General features: G+C 34.9%; 2 protein-coding genes across 2 annotated transcripts in view; both read left to right on the top strand.

Moving 5' to 3' along the window:
* The window catches only part of LOC144445818 (uncharacterized), a 22702-nt gene extending 10156 nt beyond the window's left edge, over nt 1-12546 (top strand). The window contains exons 11-22 of the mRNA XM_078135457.1: nt 1264-1417; nt 1738-2539; nt 3932-4133; nt 5175-5366; nt 6091-6199; nt 6686-6794; nt 7278-7466; nt 8187-8327; nt 9392-9564; nt 10476-10632; nt 12118-12193; nt 12524-12546. Coding sequence (XP_077991583.1) covers nt 1264-1417; nt 1738-2539; nt 3932-4133; nt 5175-5366; nt 6091-6199; nt 6686-6794; nt 7278-7466; nt 8187-8327; nt 9392-9564; nt 10476-10632; nt 12118-12193; nt 12524-12546 — 2327 coding nt within the window. The remainder of the gene's footprint in view (nt 1-1263; nt 1418-1737; nt 2540-3931; nt 4134-5174; nt 5367-6090; nt 6200-6685; nt 6795-7277; nt 7467-8186; nt 8328-9391; nt 9565-10475; nt 10633-12117; nt 12194-12523) is intronic.
* Nucleotides 12547-12840: 294 nt separating this feature from the next.
* On the top strand, nt 12841-20366 carry LOC144445732 (uncharacterized). Its single transcript, XM_078135375.1, has 7 exons — nt 12841-12956; nt 13778-13896; nt 14467-14610; nt 15393-15515; nt 16192-16527; nt 16802-17051; nt 17717-20366. Exons 1-7 carry the CDS (start codon nt 12866-12868, stop codon nt 17821-17823), a joined length of 1170 nt encoding a protein of 389 aa, XP_077991501.1. The 5' UTR covers nt 12841-12865; the 3' UTR covers nt 17824-20366.
* Nucleotides 20367-20624: the final 258 nt, after the last annotated feature.

The raw sequence follows: 20624 nt of genomic DNA, 5'->3' as shown, positions 1-20624 counted from the left end.
TGTCGGTACACGAACATAAAGGTTGTCATAGTTACATGAAGTGAACACTTTATCATTCTGTCACAGTATCATTACAGAACAATATTGTGTTGTCATATACAATATGATTTATTGCCATGCATGTACTCGGCATGATAACTAAGAACATATGGTTTGGATGTGTCTATTTTTTATTGTCAGATAGTTTGAAAGGCATAAAGATTGGCCATTAAAACTATACTAGCTGACATCAGAGTGTTTTTTTAAAATCTGTTTTATTAGATCATTATAATACCGTACATCCTGGCCCTTCACTTGTTGGTTAGACTGACATCCGTCCCAGAATCCCTTGCTGAATCACTTGTTGGTTAGACTGGCGTAAGTCCCAGAATCCCTTGCTGAATCACTTGTTGGTTAGACTGGTATAAGTCCCAGAATCCCTTGCTGAATCACTTGTTGGTTAGACTGGCATCAGTCCCAGAATCCCTTACTGAATCACTTGTTGGTTAGACTGACATCAGTCCCAGAATCCCTTGCTGAATCACTTGTTGGTTAGACTGACATCAGTCCCAGAATCCCTTGCAAGATTTTTTGTTTAGTCTCCCATTAGATCTTAATGTTATTTATATTGTTATTCAATGGTTTGTAAAAGAAAATTTCCTAAACTTTTTTATAAGTAAAGCAAATGAAACTGTCCACATAATAATAAAACAGACATATTTTTACGTATGAAAATTTCTGCCCCCAGAAATGAATTCTTTGAAAGTAAGTCCAAAATTTTGTACTAGCATTGACAAAAGCCCAGCTCATCTTGCTTTGGATTGTGACAGGACAAAAGTGGGTCCTCGTCTAAGTGTATTTGACATGTTGCCTTGGTGAAACAAAACAAGACATAGTCATGCCAAAGTTACGTAGGAAGTCCTTCAGCTCTGGTACCGTAAGTTTTTCAAAGTTGTCCATGATGAACACAATGGAAAACACAAAAGCAATCCCTTATACACGGGCTTACACAGTGTTTTCAAGCATTTAAATGACACATGGCGGCCAAAGTTTGACCTTTGTCAAGTGGTTAGCAACTGTTGCTAGGCGGTCTCGTTAGATCGTGCCACCACCTGAATATCCCTTATCAAGATGCTATTAATGTACACAGAGGTAGTATTTTAGACAAATTTATAAGAGGATTATTGTATGTTGATGTTTATATCCATTGAGTGATATCACTCCAGGACCTACATTGTATTATACCATTAATTTTTCATCTTTTGCTTTCTCTTTTTTTTTCAGATCAAAAAATGAATGGACAAGCTAAAGAGAAAAAGAAGTTTTTGGACAAATTTGAAATGTTAGAGATGATAGCTGATCCTGATGATGTCCTCAAACAACAAAACTCTCAAATTGATGGAGTAGCTCACATGTGGAATAGAGAAAATATTCCTAGGTATATATAAATATGGTCTTAGTTTGATGTCATCTATTTTTATGGAGATAGAACGCTTATATATTATTCCACAATATTTTTCATATAACCGTTTTGCCCATGGACAGATTTTTTTCATTTTTTGAAAAAATTACTGCACAGCGTTTTTTTTGTTTAGTTCATTCATAGAAAGTATAAGTGCAATGACAGGCCATGTCAGAGAGATTCAAAGATGACAAATAACAAAATCATTATTTGTGCCTTTGTTCATGTACTGATTTCTTTCCTTCTTTCATTCAACTGTGTCTTTCTGTGTGTTTGTTTGTTTGTTTGTCATAAAGATTTGACCATGAGGAGAATGACCTGCAAAGATTAAATGAACACTGGAATCGAGACGACGAACAACACAAAGATGGGCAGAACCAACTCCAAGAACTGAAAGGTGTAGAGAAAATGCTTGTTAGGGATGTCGACAATGATAGAGGGAATGAAGGAGAAATGAAGGATACCATGGATGATGAATTAACAAATGATGAAAAAGACTTAAAGAAGGCAATGAATCTATTGGCTGATGATGTGAGAAAAGATGAAGCTGGTGAACAAAAGATGGGTGATGAAGAAGAGATGAAAATGCAAAACAATCGCTATGGTGATCTCGGTAACCTTGGTGTTAGAGAACAAGCAAATAAAGATGCAAATGATGAAGATATGGTAAACAGAGATGCCATTGATGGAAAAATGATATTACTAAATGAAAAAGGAGGACAACCACAAGGTCAAAGAATCAGAAGGAAAAAATCAAAGGGAAAGAAGAAAATTGTCAAAGAGGTGGGGAAAGATGAACGTTTACAACAAGTTGATAAAGAACAGAAAAGTGAGAAAACTTTGACGAATGTGGATGAAGAGATACCAAAACAATTGAAAATACAAGAACAGAAAGATTTCCTGCCACCCGACAACAACGATGATTTAATAAACAATCAAATTTTAGACAAAGAAGAGAGAAATGAGAAATTGGCAAAGGAGGAACTTAGAGTGAAGAAAGATAAGTTTAAAGATAAGTTTCTTGGTCGTCATGGCAACAAAGATGACGTAGAGAAGTATGAGGGAAATGGTGATTTTAGGGAGAACAAAGTTCAACAGGTAAGATATGTTCATTTACTCTACATTTCGGTCACCCACATCTTGAATAATTTTGAAAGGTATCATTTGTACTTAGGCCTAACAAAAAAAATTGTGTGGTTCCAATTACGCTCAATTTTAGGATAGGTGGGATAGGTAGGTTTTTAATTTTTTTTATATATATTTTTTCATATGTGAGTGTATATTTCAGGTAGTTATGTTGTCCATTGTTTTCCAAATGGTCTCTGTGTTGTTTATTTTTTCCTATCAGATGTACAGCCATTACAGATTGTAAGAATAGTTTTATATTGTCTTTTTAAGTTGATGTCAGTTTCTGTATCCACTATTTCACGTGAGACTTCACAATTTTTGTGATTTCATTATTTTTTCTCGAATACGTAAAAAAAGTTTAGGTGGGGTCGGGTAACCAGAACCAAACATTTTTTTTGTTGGACCTTATTGTTCATCTTTCCCTTTGAAGGTGAAATATTCCAAGCTCTATATGTCAGCACACCCCTGACAGTAAAATCCTCATCTAGTAATTATTTATGTACCAGCAAATACCCCTTGGTACAAAGAGGATATCAGTCTAAACTGATTGGCTGCTATCAACAATTCAGTGCCACATATGGTGCATCAATGTTTTTACAAGTTAAACACGCCACTCCGAAAATAAAGACAGTTTTGTAAACTATGGGTTCTGGAGAGTCACTTCATGATTTTATATCACCTACAATAACATTCAAAATTACTCTGGGCCATGCCTTGCTGGGACTGGGAGTCAGTAGAAATAATATATTCATGGTTTCACAATGAATATTAATTATAGATGTTGTACACAAGGGATGAAGCACTCAGGAGTCATGAATATTCAGTGTGCAACCATGAATATATTATGTCTTCTGATTGCCCATGATGCAATATAACCCATAACATAGATACTCTATAAAGGCACAAGATCAACTTGATGTTTCTCTGCAATTGCAAGTAATTGCAGGTGATGTAAAATCATGAAACGTCTCTCCAGATCCCATTGTTTATGAAAATGTTGTTATTTCCTTAAATGATGTTCCCCTTTAAACATCAGAAAACTGAAGAAGCAGGTCTAATTTAAACTATTTGAATTACTGTTACCAAAAATGTTATCGACATGTACCATGAAATGTGCCAGTGCCACTGTGGGAACAGATGATTTTCAAAATATGTCGTAGTGCTGGACAAGTCGTGCTCAAACGGCAGTTAAACAAACTCAACAGGCAAACGTTACTTGTAGGTCCATGTATTTGTAACGATTGGTTGTGTAGTAAGAATTATTTATTATATATTATTATTATTTGTTAATTAATCATGCATTTATTATTTTCAAATTGATAATTTTGCAATGTTTTGCTTTTTTTCATGTACAACTTACAGAGGAGATTGTTAGGAATAGAGGGTGATAATGAAGATAACATTGACACAAACAATCCAAAGTTTGTTCAGAAACTTCTAGATTCCTGTAATTCATGTACACTGCGAAATGATGCACGTGGATCTAACTTTGGTATCCAAACTGATGTACCAATAAGTCCAACATTTGATGGCGGTAATAGTAAACTGTCTACTTTTAACACTGGTAAGTTAACAACAGGATAGCAGTAATAGTAAAGTGTTTGTTTGTTTGTTTGTTTGTTTGACTTTATTTAAAGTCGATAAATTGTTGAGCCAAAGGCTCTTCTAACACAATGTCGAGTAAAAGTATTAAAAGTAAAGTGTCTACTTTTAACACTGGTAAGTTAACAACAGGATAGCAGTAATAGTAAAGTGTTTGTTTGTTTGTTTGTTTGTTTGACTTTATTTAAAGTCGATAAATTGTTGAGCCAAAGGCTCTTCTAACACAATGTCGAGTAAAAGTATTAAAAGTAAACTGTCTACTTTTAACACTGGTAAGTTAACAACAGGATAGCAGTAATAGTAAAGTGTTTGTTTGTTTGTTTGTTTGTTTGACTTTATTTAAAGTCGATAAATTGTTGAGCCAAAGGCTCTTCTAACACAATGTCGAGTAAAAGTATTAATAGTAAACTGTCTACTTTTAATACTGGTAAGTTAACAACAGAGTTGAGCAAATCCAGTTAAAATGTGGAGGTCCCTAGTCAAGTGACTCAATGAATCCAGTAGTCTTGTTGCCTTACGTAATGATCCTTATTTGTTTTCTTTACTGTTGAATCTTGGATTTTTTGTGAATGTGTGTGTTTTCACTTGTCCTAACTCATAATCATTTGTCACTGTCACCATGCCCTGGAAAACTTGTTGTTCTTGTCATTTTAGACCACCAAGAACGCTGTTCTTTCATGAGATGGCACAGTGATGCTTCCAGTGGTTGGCTTGTGTATATGTAGTATAAATCTGCTGTAATTTATTTCTAACAGGTTTAATACTTTGGAAGTAAATTTTAGTTATACCTTTAGGCAGAATAATCTGGTTCTTGAGCTATACAATCCATGGACATGCAAAAATATTCATTTCATACGTGAATACAGTAATGCATATATTTTTGGGTCTCCTCAAAACTGTAAGCACGAATTGCATACAAGATTAATGTTGTTTATTTCCGTATTACCATGTAGAAATCTGATTGTGAATGTTTCAATTACAAATTATATTTCCATGGCAACAGAGGCTGCAGCCATGACAACTACAGACAACACTGATGATGAGGATGACAATGCGATGAGTAGAATACATGATAGAAAACAAAGAAGTGAAGACCACCATAAACTAGAATTATTGTATGACAGAGAGTGGAAAATATTAAAGAAATATTTCAATGACCCAAAAGTTAGAGAAGACTTCAGTGTATTTACTTATGGTAAGTCAATATCAGTTATAATGACCTGATAGTTAGAGAGGACTTCAGTGTATTTACTTATGGTAAGTCAATATCAGTTATAATGACCTCGTAGTTTGAGAAGACTTCTGAATCAGTGTATTCACTTGTAGTAAGTCATTATCAACTATATTAACCTGACTTATTCTCATGTGAAGTAGTGATGTGACTTGTCCTACAGCTTTGTCATGTGAACACTCCAGAGGGAGCTGTTCACATTTCTGATAAAGAATGTTGAGGGAGCTGTTCACATTTCTGATAAAGAATGTAGAGGGAGCTGTTCACATTTCTGATAAAGAATGTAGAGGGAGCTGTTCACATTTCTGATAAAGAATGTAGAGGGAGCTGTTCACATTTCTGATAAAGAATGTTGAGGGAGCTGTTCACATTTCTGATAAAGAATGTAGAGGGAGCTGTTCACATTTCTGATAAAGAATGTAGAGGGAGCTGTTCACATTTCTTAAGAATGTAGAGAGGCTAATAGTGATAAGAAATATATGATGCTTTTTATACTTCTGATATCCAAGCTAGTTGACAACATACATCTAACTCTATTCACTGCTGACATTTACAGTAAGAGACTAGACATTGAGAACACTTTGTAATTCATAGACAAAGCAGAGAAGTGTTTTTTAGTGATAAATAGGGTATTGTAAATATAATGATTGTATCAAAAGTTTGATTACTTGTCAATGATTGTTTTCAGGTGGTGAACAACAAAGTTTGACAGGAATTAAGGTTGCCAAGTTATATCCCAACAGTACAGTAATTACAGTTATACCTAGAAAACAGAAACATGTTATGGATAAACACAGGTAACCATGTCAAAATAACAGATTTTATGAATATGCTTAATGTATTTCGGTAGAAATAATGTGAAAGTTTCACAGATATTTTGCCAGTTTGCTGTAGCCAAACTATGGTTAACATACTAGGAAAATTAATTGTGATATTATTACTTGTTTACCAGAGATTACTTACACCAGAGCCGGCGCATACTAGTTGTATTTGCCTTGCAGTGCAATACTGAAAACATTATTGCATGCATACCTGCATGCAAATGATATGCAAATGAGGGCAAAATTGTATGTTGTACCTGAAAGTACATGGTCGCAAAGTATCGTTTTTTATTTAAATTTGTTGATAAACATACATGTATGTAATAATAACAGAAACCCATTCCGTGGGAGTGCCAATGGAGGGGGGGGGGGGGCAAGCCTATTTCCCTCTTGGTCATTTAGCCCCCTGGCCATTTACCCCAACAGTTGTGACAAGTTCAATTTTCTTTTTGTCTATTTCAGAAAGTTACAAGAGTCACTGCGATTGAATAATAATCTAGTGTCATCAAAACAGCTGTCATCAGAAGTGGTGTACAGATTACACAGTCTACCAGAAATGTTTGAGTTCCAGGTAAATTATAAATATTGCACATAACCAAGTCTTTCACAAGTAAACATTTTCAAGAGAAGCTGTTGTCATAACTACCCCATCACAAGTAAACATTTTCAAGACAAGCTGTTGTCATGACTACACTATCACAAGTAAACATTTTCAAGACAAGCTGTTGTCATGACTACACTATCACAAGTAAACATTTTCAAGACAAGCTGTTGTCATAACTACCCCATCACAAGTAAACATTTTCAAGACAAGCTGTTGTCATGACTACCCCATCACAAGTAAACATTTTCAAGACAAGCTGTTGTCATGACTACACTATCACAAGTAAACATTTTCAAGACAAGCTGTTGTCATGACTACACTATCACAAGTAAACATTTTCAACACAAGCTGTTGTCATAACTACACTATCACAAGTAAACATTTCCAAGACAAGCTGTTGTCATGACTACATGACATATTCATAGAATCTGTCTATATTTTCCATTACAGGTTCTTGGATTTTCCATATTTGAGCAATTTGCATCACTGGGACATTCTTTTCCGTATTATCTAGGACAGCTACTGTCAATGGCACATATAACATTCCTAGAAGTGCCATCACCAGCACAGTTATTACTTTCTGATATCTTACTTGGTAACCATACAGGTGTTCCAAACCATGGACCTGCTGTGTACAAGGTGAGTACCATTCTCGCAAACCAGAGTTATTATTTCTACTACTACATTTCAAAATAAACTGTGGGAAGCTTGTTAAGAACGTTGCCGTAAAACAGGCTGTGGTTTGTGATGATGGGTAAGTACATACCCTACCCAGTTACATATATTACAATGTAAACGTACACTAGCTATAAATTGTCTACTATTGTTTTCAATCTGACAACCAGCAATATATTCACTGAAATTTGTTAAAATACCAATAATCAGACATTTTAAATGCCAATTAGAGGTCTATTTTATCTATAAGTAATGTTGTATTAAGTGGAAATTGTGATTCATTGAATGATAATTTTGAGGTGCGGACCCAAAAATCAATTTGATAGGATATATGACACCATACTATGAATGTATCTGCAACACAAATGCATCTACCCATTGGTCATTTCGAGACTGGTGGGTGTAGGATATTACAAGTAAGTTATATCAATACAGTGTTTGTCAAATTATGGTTTGTAACATTATGTTGATGTGTGGTTTTATAGTTACATAGTATGGTCAAGTGTAAATGGTCAATTTCATGAACTTTTTGCCTGAGATAGCTAAGCATTATGATCATCAGAATGCACCACTGGTATGGCTACTTCTAAACAGCACCCCTAGTGCCCAGTTTTGTACAATCTTTTGTCTTTTCAATGATCAAACTGAAAGTGTTTTATTTTTAAAATATTCTTTTTTTTTCAGGGATTTGTTCAAGATGCTCTGAAGACTGCAAACATCTCAGATGCAGATGTTGAAATAATTGAAGACAGGAGATCATCACATAAATCATCTCTACCTTTATTGAAACTACTCAAAATAGAAATCAAAGCTATAAAAAGAAAGGTATTCAGTTTTTCTTAGAATTGACATTGAGGGCGCTGTTCAACATGTCACATGTTGTGCTGTTGTGTCTGTAGAGTAATAAAAGATGAGTTTTAAGCATTGTTTACTCTAGACTAGTGCAAATACATACATAAAACCTAAATTAAAGAACTGTAATGTTTATATCAATGTATGCGTTCCTTTCCATTAAAAAATTGTCACCTGGTGTTGTTAGCAAAGTTAATCAAAGTTTCAATGTAATTTTAGTGTATACACAAAGGGTTGTCTCACCAGTCTTTGAAAAGGAAAGGATACCTTTGTGAATTCACTATATTTCATAAAAACTTGGAAGTTAAGTGAGATAAGATACACTGGTTTTTATAAATACTTGGTTTCATTCATTTTGACATACCAGTACAGATTTAGCATTGATCTAAACGTGGGTAGAAATGACCCATAAGACTTGCAAGGCAACTTCACATTACGGTAGTCGATTTTCCGGTTCCAAGATGCATTGTGCAAGAGGACGTCGCTTATGTTGTTATATTAGTCTTGTTTTGTCTTTATTACATTTGAAATAATATTTTCATCAGGAAATTATGGAAAGACATGTTGACCTCTTTGATTATGAGTGATTTTATAGAACAAAGACTAAATGCCATCATTGACAGAGAGGGATTTTACAGGTGAACCCGGGTACGGTCAGGTGACAACCATTCCCTTGAGTAACACGTGCAAACCCCTGAGCGTGTACACAATACATGGTATTGTATGTAGCGACGCCCAATGCATCTTGGAACTGGCAACATGTCTATTAGCATAACAATAGAAGCAGTTGACAATACGTTTAACAGATGCTGCCTTGCAAATCTCATACATCACTTCACCTAAGATGGAATTGATGCCAACTCTGTACTGATAAGCAAAAGTGATGAAATCAACACATTTTATCTCATTTTAACATCCAAGTTTTTATAAAATAAAGTACAAGTTATCCTTTTCCTTTAAAGCCCAACAATTCTTATTTCCACAATTCATTATATCAGTTATAATTGATAATAAAGTAATTGTTGATTGTTTTGCAGGTTGTTCTTGATTGTAGTGGTAGTCATGGTGATATGTCTGTTACTTCAAATGGTGTACATATCCTAAGTACATCAGCTAGTAATGAACATAACACACAGACAGGTCTAACTAGGCTTGGTAAAGCTGTAGGATTAGAATTTATACTGAGTCTTGGATTACAGAATCCAGAAAGGTGAGGTAATCTATGAAGTAGTGTAATCCTAGACTTTGTTTTACAGTCTTCGACAAGTTCATTGTGTTCAAATTATACCATGTACAAGCCAAGTTATTGTCTTTGAACAGAAAATATGGATTGATACACCCTGTTCTGATTTTTCATAAATTACACTTAAGGAGGTATAATTATATCATTAACCAACATTTTTCTTCATTTAGCTATAAAAACACTCATGACCTAAGGTTTTGTCACTACTCATGTAGCAACTTGTAGTGACGAGGCCCCTTTGTGTACTCATAGTTTCTAATGAAGCAAAATATTGGGAATATTATCTCATTACAGAAATTGCAAGTGACACTTTATTTTCTTTGTAAATTGTACTGCATAGCCCCCAACTACACTCCACCCCCTCCCTCCAAACCCCAGCTGAAAATATTCATGAATTGTACTGCATTGCCACTACTTAACACACTGTCACACACACACACACACACACACACACACACACACACACACACACACACACACACACACACACACACACACACAGTCACACACACACATACACACATACACACATACACATACACACACATACACACACACATACACACACATACACACATACACACATACACACACACACACATACATACACACATACACACAAACACACACATATACACAGTCTTATTTTCTGTTCAGAGATAGTAACTTGACTTATGCATGGTATGATATGATATTAGATTAATAGAAAATAAATTATGATTTATATGAAGTATGTTATGGATTTACAAATTTTACTTTTTAATCTTTACAGTTTGCAAAAAATCAAAATAGATGATGACGTTACAAAAATAGCCCATGCCCTCCTTCATAGCTATTTTATTCAGGTGATTAATTATATCACTGGTTTTATCTTTCAGAGTGACACTGTTTAAATCATACTTAATGTTACCCCAGCATAGAGACATGTGTCCATACAACATTGTCTGGTACCAAGATAGATTGCTATATAGTCATGTCATGTCACCATCTTCTCAACTTGTACAGGATCAACACATTGGTCAGATGGAGGAGAAGGTTAGTGTATAATGACTGTTCTGTTGGGTTGCCCTATTAGATGGCAGTAGGGTTGCCCTATTAGATGGCAGTAAGGATGCCCTATAAGATGGCAGTAGGGATGCCCTATAAGATGGCAGTAGGGTTGCCCTATCAGACGGCAGTAGGGATGCCCTGTAAGATGGCAGTAGGGTTGCCCTATAAGATGGCAGTAGGGTTGCCCTATAAGATGGCAGTAGGGTTGCCCTGTAAGATGGCAGTAGGGATGCCCTATAAGATGGCAGTAGGGTTGCCCCATAAGATGGCAGTAGGGTTGCCCTGTAAGATGGCAGTAGGGATGCCCTATAAGATGGCATTAGGGATGCCCTATAAGATGGCATTAGGGATGCCCTATAAGATGGCAGTAGGGTTGCCCTGTAAGATGGCAGTAGGGATGCCCTATAAGATGGCAGTAGGGATGCCCTATAAGATGGCAGTAGGGTTGCCCTATAAGATGGCAGTAGGGATGCCCTATAAGATGGCAGTAGGGATGCCCTATAAGATGGCATTAGGGATGCCCTATAAGATGGCAGTAGGGTTGCCCTGTAAGATGGCAGTAGGGATGCCCTATAAGATGGCAGTAGGGTTGCCCTATAAGATGGCAGTAGGGTTGCCCTATAAGACGGCATTAGGGTTGCCCTGTAAGATGGCAGTAGGGTTGCCCTATAAGATGGCAGTAGGGATGCCCTATAAGATGGCAGTAGGGATGCCCTATAAGATGGCAGTAGGGTTGCCCTGTAAGATGGCAGTAGGGATGCCCTATAAGATGGCAGTTGGTTGCCCTGTAAGATGGCAGTAAGGTTGCCCTATAAGATGGCAGTAGAATTGTCCTATAAGATGGCATTAGGGTTGCCCTATCAGACTCTACTAGGGTTTCTGTATAGGGTGATGGTAGTGTTGCCATTTTTGATCAAAATTGGGTTACCTTGTAAGATTGTGGTAGGATTGCCCTATAGGGAGACAGAAGGTTACCCTGTAATATATATTCAACAATTGGGTTACCCTGTAAAATAGCATAAGGATTGTCTTGTAAGATGGCAAAATAATTGCCGTATAAATTCTTTTTGTATATAGGACCATACTGGTAATTACTTATAAGCCAGCAGTTTATTTACACGTTGTGATTAGTTTTTGGTCTTAGAGGGGCAGTTAGCATAAGTAACAATTGTGTCAGCAGGAATATTCTTAATTTTACCTCATTACAACGCAACTTGTTGTTCAAATTTGGTGAACGGCTACATGAGAGCCACAATGAAATAATTAAAACGTGTATTCTCTCCGACAATTATTTTTACTCCAGTTTCTGGAAAAACTACCGACTTGTATTGTATAATTAGTTGGGTTTTTTTTTCTATAGTATTTTTATTTTTTTGTGGTTGTATGGGACTTTTTTAATGGCCTGAAATAAAGAATATATATATAAAAATTATCATGTCGTCTAAGACTGGTATTGTATCATTTTTACAGGCTCTATCAGAATTAATTACTGATCAACTTGACCAGGAAATTCCCTTTTCATTCATGCAGTATAAAGCTACAAATGGTAAGTTTAAATGATACAATCTGTAATCGAGTCTGTGTGAAAACCCCAGATATACAATACATTCATGCAGTATAAAGCTACAAATGGTAAGTTTAAATGATACAATCTGTAATCGAGTCTGTGAAAACCCCAGATAGACAATATATTCTCTGACCATATCTACAGCATGTCCTTTAACTGGTTTTAACCAGTTTTAACTGGTTGTTAACATTTTTTAAATATTAGACTGCATCTGTTTGATTATGCACAAACAGCCTTGAAAATTGAGATGGTATGTTACAATTTTTTTAAGGATCCCTGAAAGTATCGTGAACATTTTTATTTTGGCAGATATTAAACTTGATGCAATTTAGGAGTTATCAGATACACTTCAAGTTCATTTTTGGTAGAATGTTCAGGAGAAAAATATACCGTTTTTAAATAACACATCCAGCTGACCACACATAATCAGTGCAACTACTGTTGAGATCTTTCACAAGGTAGAAATGTACAAACGAATGAATTATAAGCTTATAAACTCAGCTTGTTTTAATTTGAACTTTTATATTTTTAGATGATTTGATGTTGAACTTGGCATCCAAGTACAAGAACAGTACATTTGTGTCATTGCTGGATGAAGTGGCTAAAGCTGAGAGAGTGTATGAAAAGGTTAAAAATAAGAAGATTCCAAATATGATAGTAACAGCCCTGGTTGATGGAATTGATGAAATATTTGCTGCTAAATTAGTGGAAAGTCCAGAATTTCTGAGATATCAGTTTATAGGTAAGTGTACTGACAACCAGATATGAAAACTAATTATTTTTTGGGTGAATATTGTGTATAATGATATATCTTCAGAAGGTTCATGTTTTGTTAAAATTAAATTTGAATGAGAAACAAAGTCACTAAGTCTAGTTACTATACATGTAGTTGTTCTCTATAATCTCCTTCTAATGTATAGTCAAATGGACAAATTCTATCAAAAATCTAGTTAAATCTTCTGCCGGAGAAAGGATGAACAGTGAATGTCAGTAGTAATCCATCACACAATGACGGGCGATTGAAATTGATTACTTCATTCAGTTTACTACAAACTCAACTTCCATTTTGAAAGTAAGTAATGTGAGGATGTGATAACGTAATCATGTTTATATCAATGCTCCAATAGCATAAGCTATCACTGTTGGTTTGGTGGTAAAAATGGAATTCTGTGCGAGAGAAATCCATTTGAATATATGATGGAGATGATTGTAACATGTATAGTTACTAGACTATAGTCACCTGGAAGAGTTATGGAAAAGTTGGTCTTGGACAAAAGAATAATGGTTATAGAGCTATTAATATGATATACAAACATTGGCTTAAGTAGTCAGGAAGGAGGCATGTAGCAATAACATTTTTTTTGAAATATCAAAGATACAAACATAAATTTTTCAATTTTATTTGACATCCGATACAAAATATTATTTAGTCATTTCTTCTGATGACTTTATAAATCATTTATCATCAAATTTAGCTTATAGACCCTCTCCGCTCCAAGTCCGAGATCTATGGTTAGCATGATTTAAACTAAAACTTTATACACCCTCCAATTTTTATTTCAGATATTCATGAGTTCTTTGAACTAGTTGAAGGTTTGAATTCCAGGGAGAAATTTAATCATATGATAGGGGCTGTGCTTTCTAGTGGTGTTAGTACATTTATACAGTTACCATCAGCGGAGGTAAGTATTGGTGTAGTAGTCACCTTTGACCCAGGTCAAAGGTTATAGTTCTGTACTTTCTAGTAGCGTTAGTACATTTATACAGTTACCATCAGTGGAGGTAAGTATTTATGTAGTAGTTGCCTTTGACCCAGGTCGAAGGTTACAATTCTGTGTTTCTAGTAGTGTTAGCATATTTATACAATTACCATCATCAGACGTAAGTATTGACCCAGGTCAAAGGTCACAGTTCTACACTTTCTAGTTACTTTGTTCAATATAACCAATATGTAGCTATTAATTTCTTAAAGAAGTGTCACATGAGGTCGCCCCCCAGATTTGAAAAATGAGAGCTAAGATTTTCATCACGAACACTAATCATATCACATTTCTAAAGTGTCAACAAATGTATGTATGTCAAAGAACTTTAGGAGTTCCTGAAAATACAGTATTGAAACATTTTACATCATTTACAAGAAATAAAGATTTCTGATCTAAAATGACAATTTTACAGTCACTTTCAAATTTACAAAAAATTTGCAGCAACTTTTGTTTTAATAATACATTGATATGACCGTATTTATTCTACAGACCTTGTCCCTAGCCTACTCCATATTCTTTCCGACAGCAAACAATGGATGGGAAGATAGTGGAATGTCAGATGATATGAAATACATGTATGAAAACCAACCATCTCCTGTACATAAGAATGCTGAAACCAGATTGATTCGTGAGGTCCGTATAAGATTCTTGTTACACTAGCTTTTATCTTAAATCTGCACTAACTGCAACTGGGACATTTATTTTGTCAAATAACCAAAGATATATTCACAAAAATTGGGCAATTACTTCTGAAAAGACGTTTTATCTTAATTAGTGGTCAATATTTAAACAATAATGTACGCCCTCCCAGCCCATAATGGACGAAAGCAAACTTTGAACGACATAATGGGCGAGGCGACAGCCGAGCCCATTATGGAGTGCAAAGTTTGCTTGAGTCCATTATGGACTGGGAGGGCGTACATTATTGTTATTATTTTATAGTTTTGCCAATTCCAGTGAATTTGTAGACCGAGAAACGCAAAACAACGTATAATATACACAGCGCTGAACATCGTCTGCCATGTTCGGCCCGGAAGCTGAATACTAATCATAGCGACACACGTACGTACACGTACACACACATATACACTTCAATGAACTGCTGTGAACACAAATTTGTTTCATGAATGCATTGTATTTTTAAGCAGTGGAAATGACAATCATAAGTAACAACATACATTTCGAAAAAATACCTTACGGACATAAGCTTGTATTGTTATGCTCGTTCCGGGGCCGCGATGCCCAATAACGGAGTACATTATCAGTAATAATGTACAGCGATGACGTCACAAAATTCACTGGAATTGGTAATGCTATAATATAATATCAGGTATTGTATTGTGTTGACTTAGTATACATCCTAGTAGTACCAGTCTATACCCTATATTTTATACATAATTTTCTTCCAATTTCAGAGTGCTGAAATCACTGGTAACAATAGAGTAACATCCAAAGTGTTGTATCCATCATACAGCCCGCCCTCTATTGACTATAGTTGGAACTTACTGAGAGTGGACATCACAAATCTGTCAATTGTTGTGAGTTAATGTTATCTTGTGTCATTACAATACATGTATGTACATAAAGTGGCACAAGCTTTTACTCTGTATAATAATGTTAACACAAGTACGTATATGTTCAAATAGTTTCTTTCACTGTGTAGAATTCTTAACAAAACTTAACTTCATCAATGAACAGTGCAATGAAATATCAGTCTTTTCCAATATTTCGACAACTGATAGTCATCTTCATCTAGGAATGAGGCAATGACCTGTACCTACAGTTGCTACCGAAGGGGGGGGGGGGAGGAGACGGGGGACCTTACAGCTTTTTAGATTCCCCTCAATAACAACTATGCTGTGTTCAGTAGTAAAAGTGTTGTTATCTATCAAGTAAAACAACAAACTAAACTTAAAAATTGATCAACGGATTGTAAATGTGTATGTTACATATACAATGTGGTCTTATGGCGAACACTCCCTTTGTAATCTGTATGACACAATAGGTATAGTTATGTTATTGTTCAAACTTCTAAGATGACCATCATATGTAAATGTATGTCATACCTGGTTAATATGTGTATACATTTAGATTTTTAAAATAGTTATCAAAATTAAACTTCAAAATTGCAGAGAAAATTGATGTAAGATTTGCTATGAATATTTCAGTTTTCCTATAATGTCATTGGCACCACTTCTTGTTTCACATATTCAGGTTGATCATCACTTTGACTACGCCCTCGATGGTCATACCAGGAAATACACTCTACACTGTTACTCCAATGATACTGACTATAGAGTCTTCCTCATCCGGAACAAGGATGGATTTGAAATCCCATATGGAGCCGTACATCGAATATCCGTCATAGCGTTACTCCGGATGGGAATACTACCGGAAATAAGAGATGACTTCTATGAGATGTTTGTACATATGCCACTATATGAGGACATGGCGCCATGGAATATCGTCTACAAAGCTGGAAAGTTAGAATATATTGACTATGATACTAAAGATTTCACATTAACTAAAATGGTTCCTGCTGCGTATCAGGTGAGATCATTGACTTTATTTGTGACTCAGTGAGTAGAAATTAATGACAAGAAATTGACTCTATGAGTAGAAATTGCCATTTGAACCTATGAACTCCATTAACATTCATTCAAATGTTCTAATGTTTTCAGATTTGTACATTGTGGACCTGACAAACATGGAATTGGTCTGGTTTTTTTTTAGTTAAAAAGCAGTATAAATCTTTTTTATAAATTAAGAAAAAAATACGCATTTCACATCCATGTCGATATTTCTCTCCTATTCTTTATCCTAGATAATGTCCATGTTGATGAACTATGAGAGAACTGTACGTGACTTTGGTAGATGCAATTCCCAATCCTCAAATCCATATAACTTTCCATTCATTTCCAACTGTGTTGGGAGTTCATACACCGGACCATGTCATGATTCTAGATATCCAGTACCCTGTGGTGATCAGACCTGTAGATCAACCTATGTGGAGTGTCTACAAGCACTCAGTGACCTTGAAAAGATGAAAAATAACCCACAAACCAGAATAACAGGTATGTTATGTAGACTGGAAGATAGGAAGGACAATATTATTGTAAGGATATTTTCATACACAGCTACAAATAATCTAATTGCTTTTCAAGATGATAAACTACCAGAATCATCATCACGTTCTACTAGGGGAAGTGTACCTGGTTCTTCTTTCATATGGTTCATCGCTAAGAAAAACTGTTATAAATATTCACTTATTCCTCGGACAATTCCAGAATGGAATCTCTTACCATTATCCATTCAACAAGCAAAGACAATAGACAGTTTCAAATCTGCCCTCTCCAGCATTGATATCACCGATCTCATAGATCGTGCTCACCTGAACACGGGTGGGATCTAAAGGATGCCGCCAGTGTTACACCTGTGTGATGATAATCATTTTAGGATGTTTACACAGTATAGAAGTAGAAGTAGAAGTAGAAGACAAACATATATGATGTGTGCGCATCCACTCATCAGCAAATGACTGTAGGGGGAGGGGGGGGGGTTCATTTAATGTGGCCATGATAAAAGTTACAAAGTAAAAAAAGTAAAAAACATACAAATATGGTAGATAAAACAAATCAAGCCATTTTTTCATCGGATTTTCTAATAGTCAAGTGCATACATTTTATTAATGACTTCTTACACAGCAGATATTAATTTGAATACATTATCTCTTTATCAGCGTCCCCTTTTAGTGATAAAGATGAAGAAACAAAAGACTTAGAGGAAGTCGATGGAAAAACAAGCTGGAAATTGACTCAGAACAAATTTACTCCATCACTATGGTAACAAAAGAGGCAAAATGTATAGAAAGATGAATATTTAATAATTTGACAGTTTTGGAATGCTGATTGTGTGAAGAAAACTTGCTTGATGTTTGTATTTCAAATTTTATATGTTGTATGTCACTTGGTTTGTCTTTGTATATGTATGTGTATGTGTATGTGTATGTGTATGTGTATGTGTATGTGTGTGTATGTGAGTTGACATGTATGTAGCTGTGTGTTTTCACTTTATAACCTTTTATTTGAGTTCACATGTATATGAATGTGTGATAGAGAATATGAGTGTCTGTGATTGCCATTCTCTCTCAGTGTGTGTGTGTGTGTGTATGTGTATGTATGTATGTGTGTGTATTGTGTTTGTACAGGGTAACAATGTGTGCTCTCCATGTATGTGGCAAGAAGGAATTTTTAAAATGTCAACATATTTGTGTTGTATTTGCAGTCACTTTCAGTACATGTACTGGAAGGTGTCTAGAGATCATTCATGATAATTTTAAGCTATAAAGAGATATTTATTTGGAAAATAAAGTACACTTTACCAAAATATTAATTTTATTTTACTGTAAAGAACTCTTAAACTATTTTCATTTCTGAAAGAATGGTGTACATATATTAAAATAAGATTTTCATTCTTTTGTAAATTAAACAGGGTTTCATTACATTGGATTTTGAAACAACTTGAACACTGTGGAGGGGGGATTGGGGATGGGGATGGGGGTCCACATTCCTTTTCTTGTGAGTGAGAGGACATTAGAAGTACTTACTTATCAAAGTAACCAAATCATCTCCTCTGATAAGAATGCCACCCGTTGTTTTGAAATCGTCAAGTCAAGTTTTATGACTAAGTCAAAAGAAATGAATATTTTAAAAATGAATTTTACACACCTCTTCATATGAACTAGACTATAAGTTACGTCTTGTTTAGCCCTATCAGACTTCTAAATCGACAGGAGTTTGTGAATGTCGTTTGGCTTATTTTTTGTCTGAACACAGGAAATTACATGCTGTGTGTGTCGGTGTCATCTGAATGTGTACCTACTATCTCAATATCCATGTGTACTTTACTGGTCACCTAGTTTGTCAAGGGTTGAGACAGTGTGTACTTTATCATAATCTTGTCTAGTGAGTTTGAGATTGGCTAATCCTGCCATCCTGTGAACTCAAGGGGCAGGACTACAAAAGACATCACTGAAAAGATAAACAATGAGGTGTAGCTTAGTTGTAAATCTTTTCAGTGGTGTCTATTGTATACTTACAAGACTGTGATTGATGAGAAGATCACTTCTTATGTTGCCTCACTCATAAAAAAGGAATTGACCCCGAGCAGAGTGTTTGAGCTGTTTAAAAATTGACTGTTGTATTTTGTGGCATTACATAACGGCTTATTTGCAATAGTACAAATGCATGATGTAACACTATATGTAGGGGGCTGTTTCTTTTATGAAGATATGAAGACTTGTTCTGTATGGTGTTTGCACATTTTAGGCTACTTTAGACAAACATTTTGATGTCAAACATAATATTCAAGATCTTTAGATATTGTTCCCCAATATCTTTCTTTGTCGTCCAGCAGAGGAAAATATGAGTGACCTAAGGGGCCTTGTCACTACAAAGTCACTTGGCAAACCATAAGGTCCAGTGTATAAAATCCATATTTTCTGTTCAAAGACAATAACGTGGCTTGAATATGGTATAATGCAAAGTATTACATTTACTGCCATTCTTGATTTAAATTTATGATACATTCATATAACTATCAGATGCAATAAATTCATAACTTTTTCATAGATAAGTGTAGGAGATACGGTTAACCTTAAGGTCCATATTTTAACAGTTGAGTTTGACTGGTAGAAACTTGTAGTGTGGTCAATTGTAGTTAAAGGGACACAGTCTGTAAATTTATGATTTTTTTTTTATGAACAATGGAATAATACTATGTAATCCTCGTAGCTCCACTGCTAAGATACCACTAATGTAAGAACCTGGGATTGAAACCCTGGCTTTGAAGACTCCACTGATAAAGATAGCACTAATGCAAGAACATTGTAAACAAATCCAAACATGGATATCTACTGCAGGTTACAAGAGACTTACTAAACTTCAGGGAAAGTAACATATATATGTAAATAATCACGGTACAGAATCTGTCTCTTTTTTCTTCTTTTTGTCATTCCCGGCAAAATTTGATTTTATCAGTCAGTATGAATTTGTACATTTTCATTGAAGTGTGGAAATGAAATATCTATAAATAAGAACAAAATGAATTATTTATTACCTAAATGTTGCATGAACTAAATTTAGAAATTTACCACTTTTTACAATTTTGTTTTTCAAATAAAAGGAATATGGATTTTAGCTTTCTCATGTAAACAGCGCCCCCTATTGGTACAAAACAGAGTAATACAGTGATTTGTGTCTTGGTTTGTAATATTTGCCTGAAGAATGGAAAATCTGTAAATTTTAAAAACTTAAAGAAGTACTTAAATTAAGATTACATATTTACTGTTTAAAGTGGCCATATGGATGAGAATTTGGTATTTATTTTGGATTTTTATTTGATAAAACAGCTTCACCATGTTTTTCTACTTGAAAAAATAATGTGAAATAACATATACCAAGTCCATGTTCACATCTCAATAAACGACAAAACATTAAACAATGTATAAAATGTTTGTTATTGTACGTACAATAACAAACTTTTTACACTTTGTGCATCTTTTTGCAATGTATTGAGTTATGAACATGGACTTGGTATATGTTATTTCACATTATTTTTTCAAGTAGAAAAACATGGTGAAGCTGTTT

Source organism: Glandiceps talaboti, chromosome 14 (assembly GCF_964340395.1).
Source record: "Glandiceps talaboti chromosome 14, keGlaTala1.1, whole genome shotgun sequence".
Lineage (NCBI taxonomy): Eukaryota > Metazoa > Hemichordata > Enteropneusta > Spengelidae > Glandiceps > Glandiceps talaboti.
Note: the sequence above shows the minus strand (reverse complement) of the source record. Positions and strands in the feature narration are given on the sequence as shown.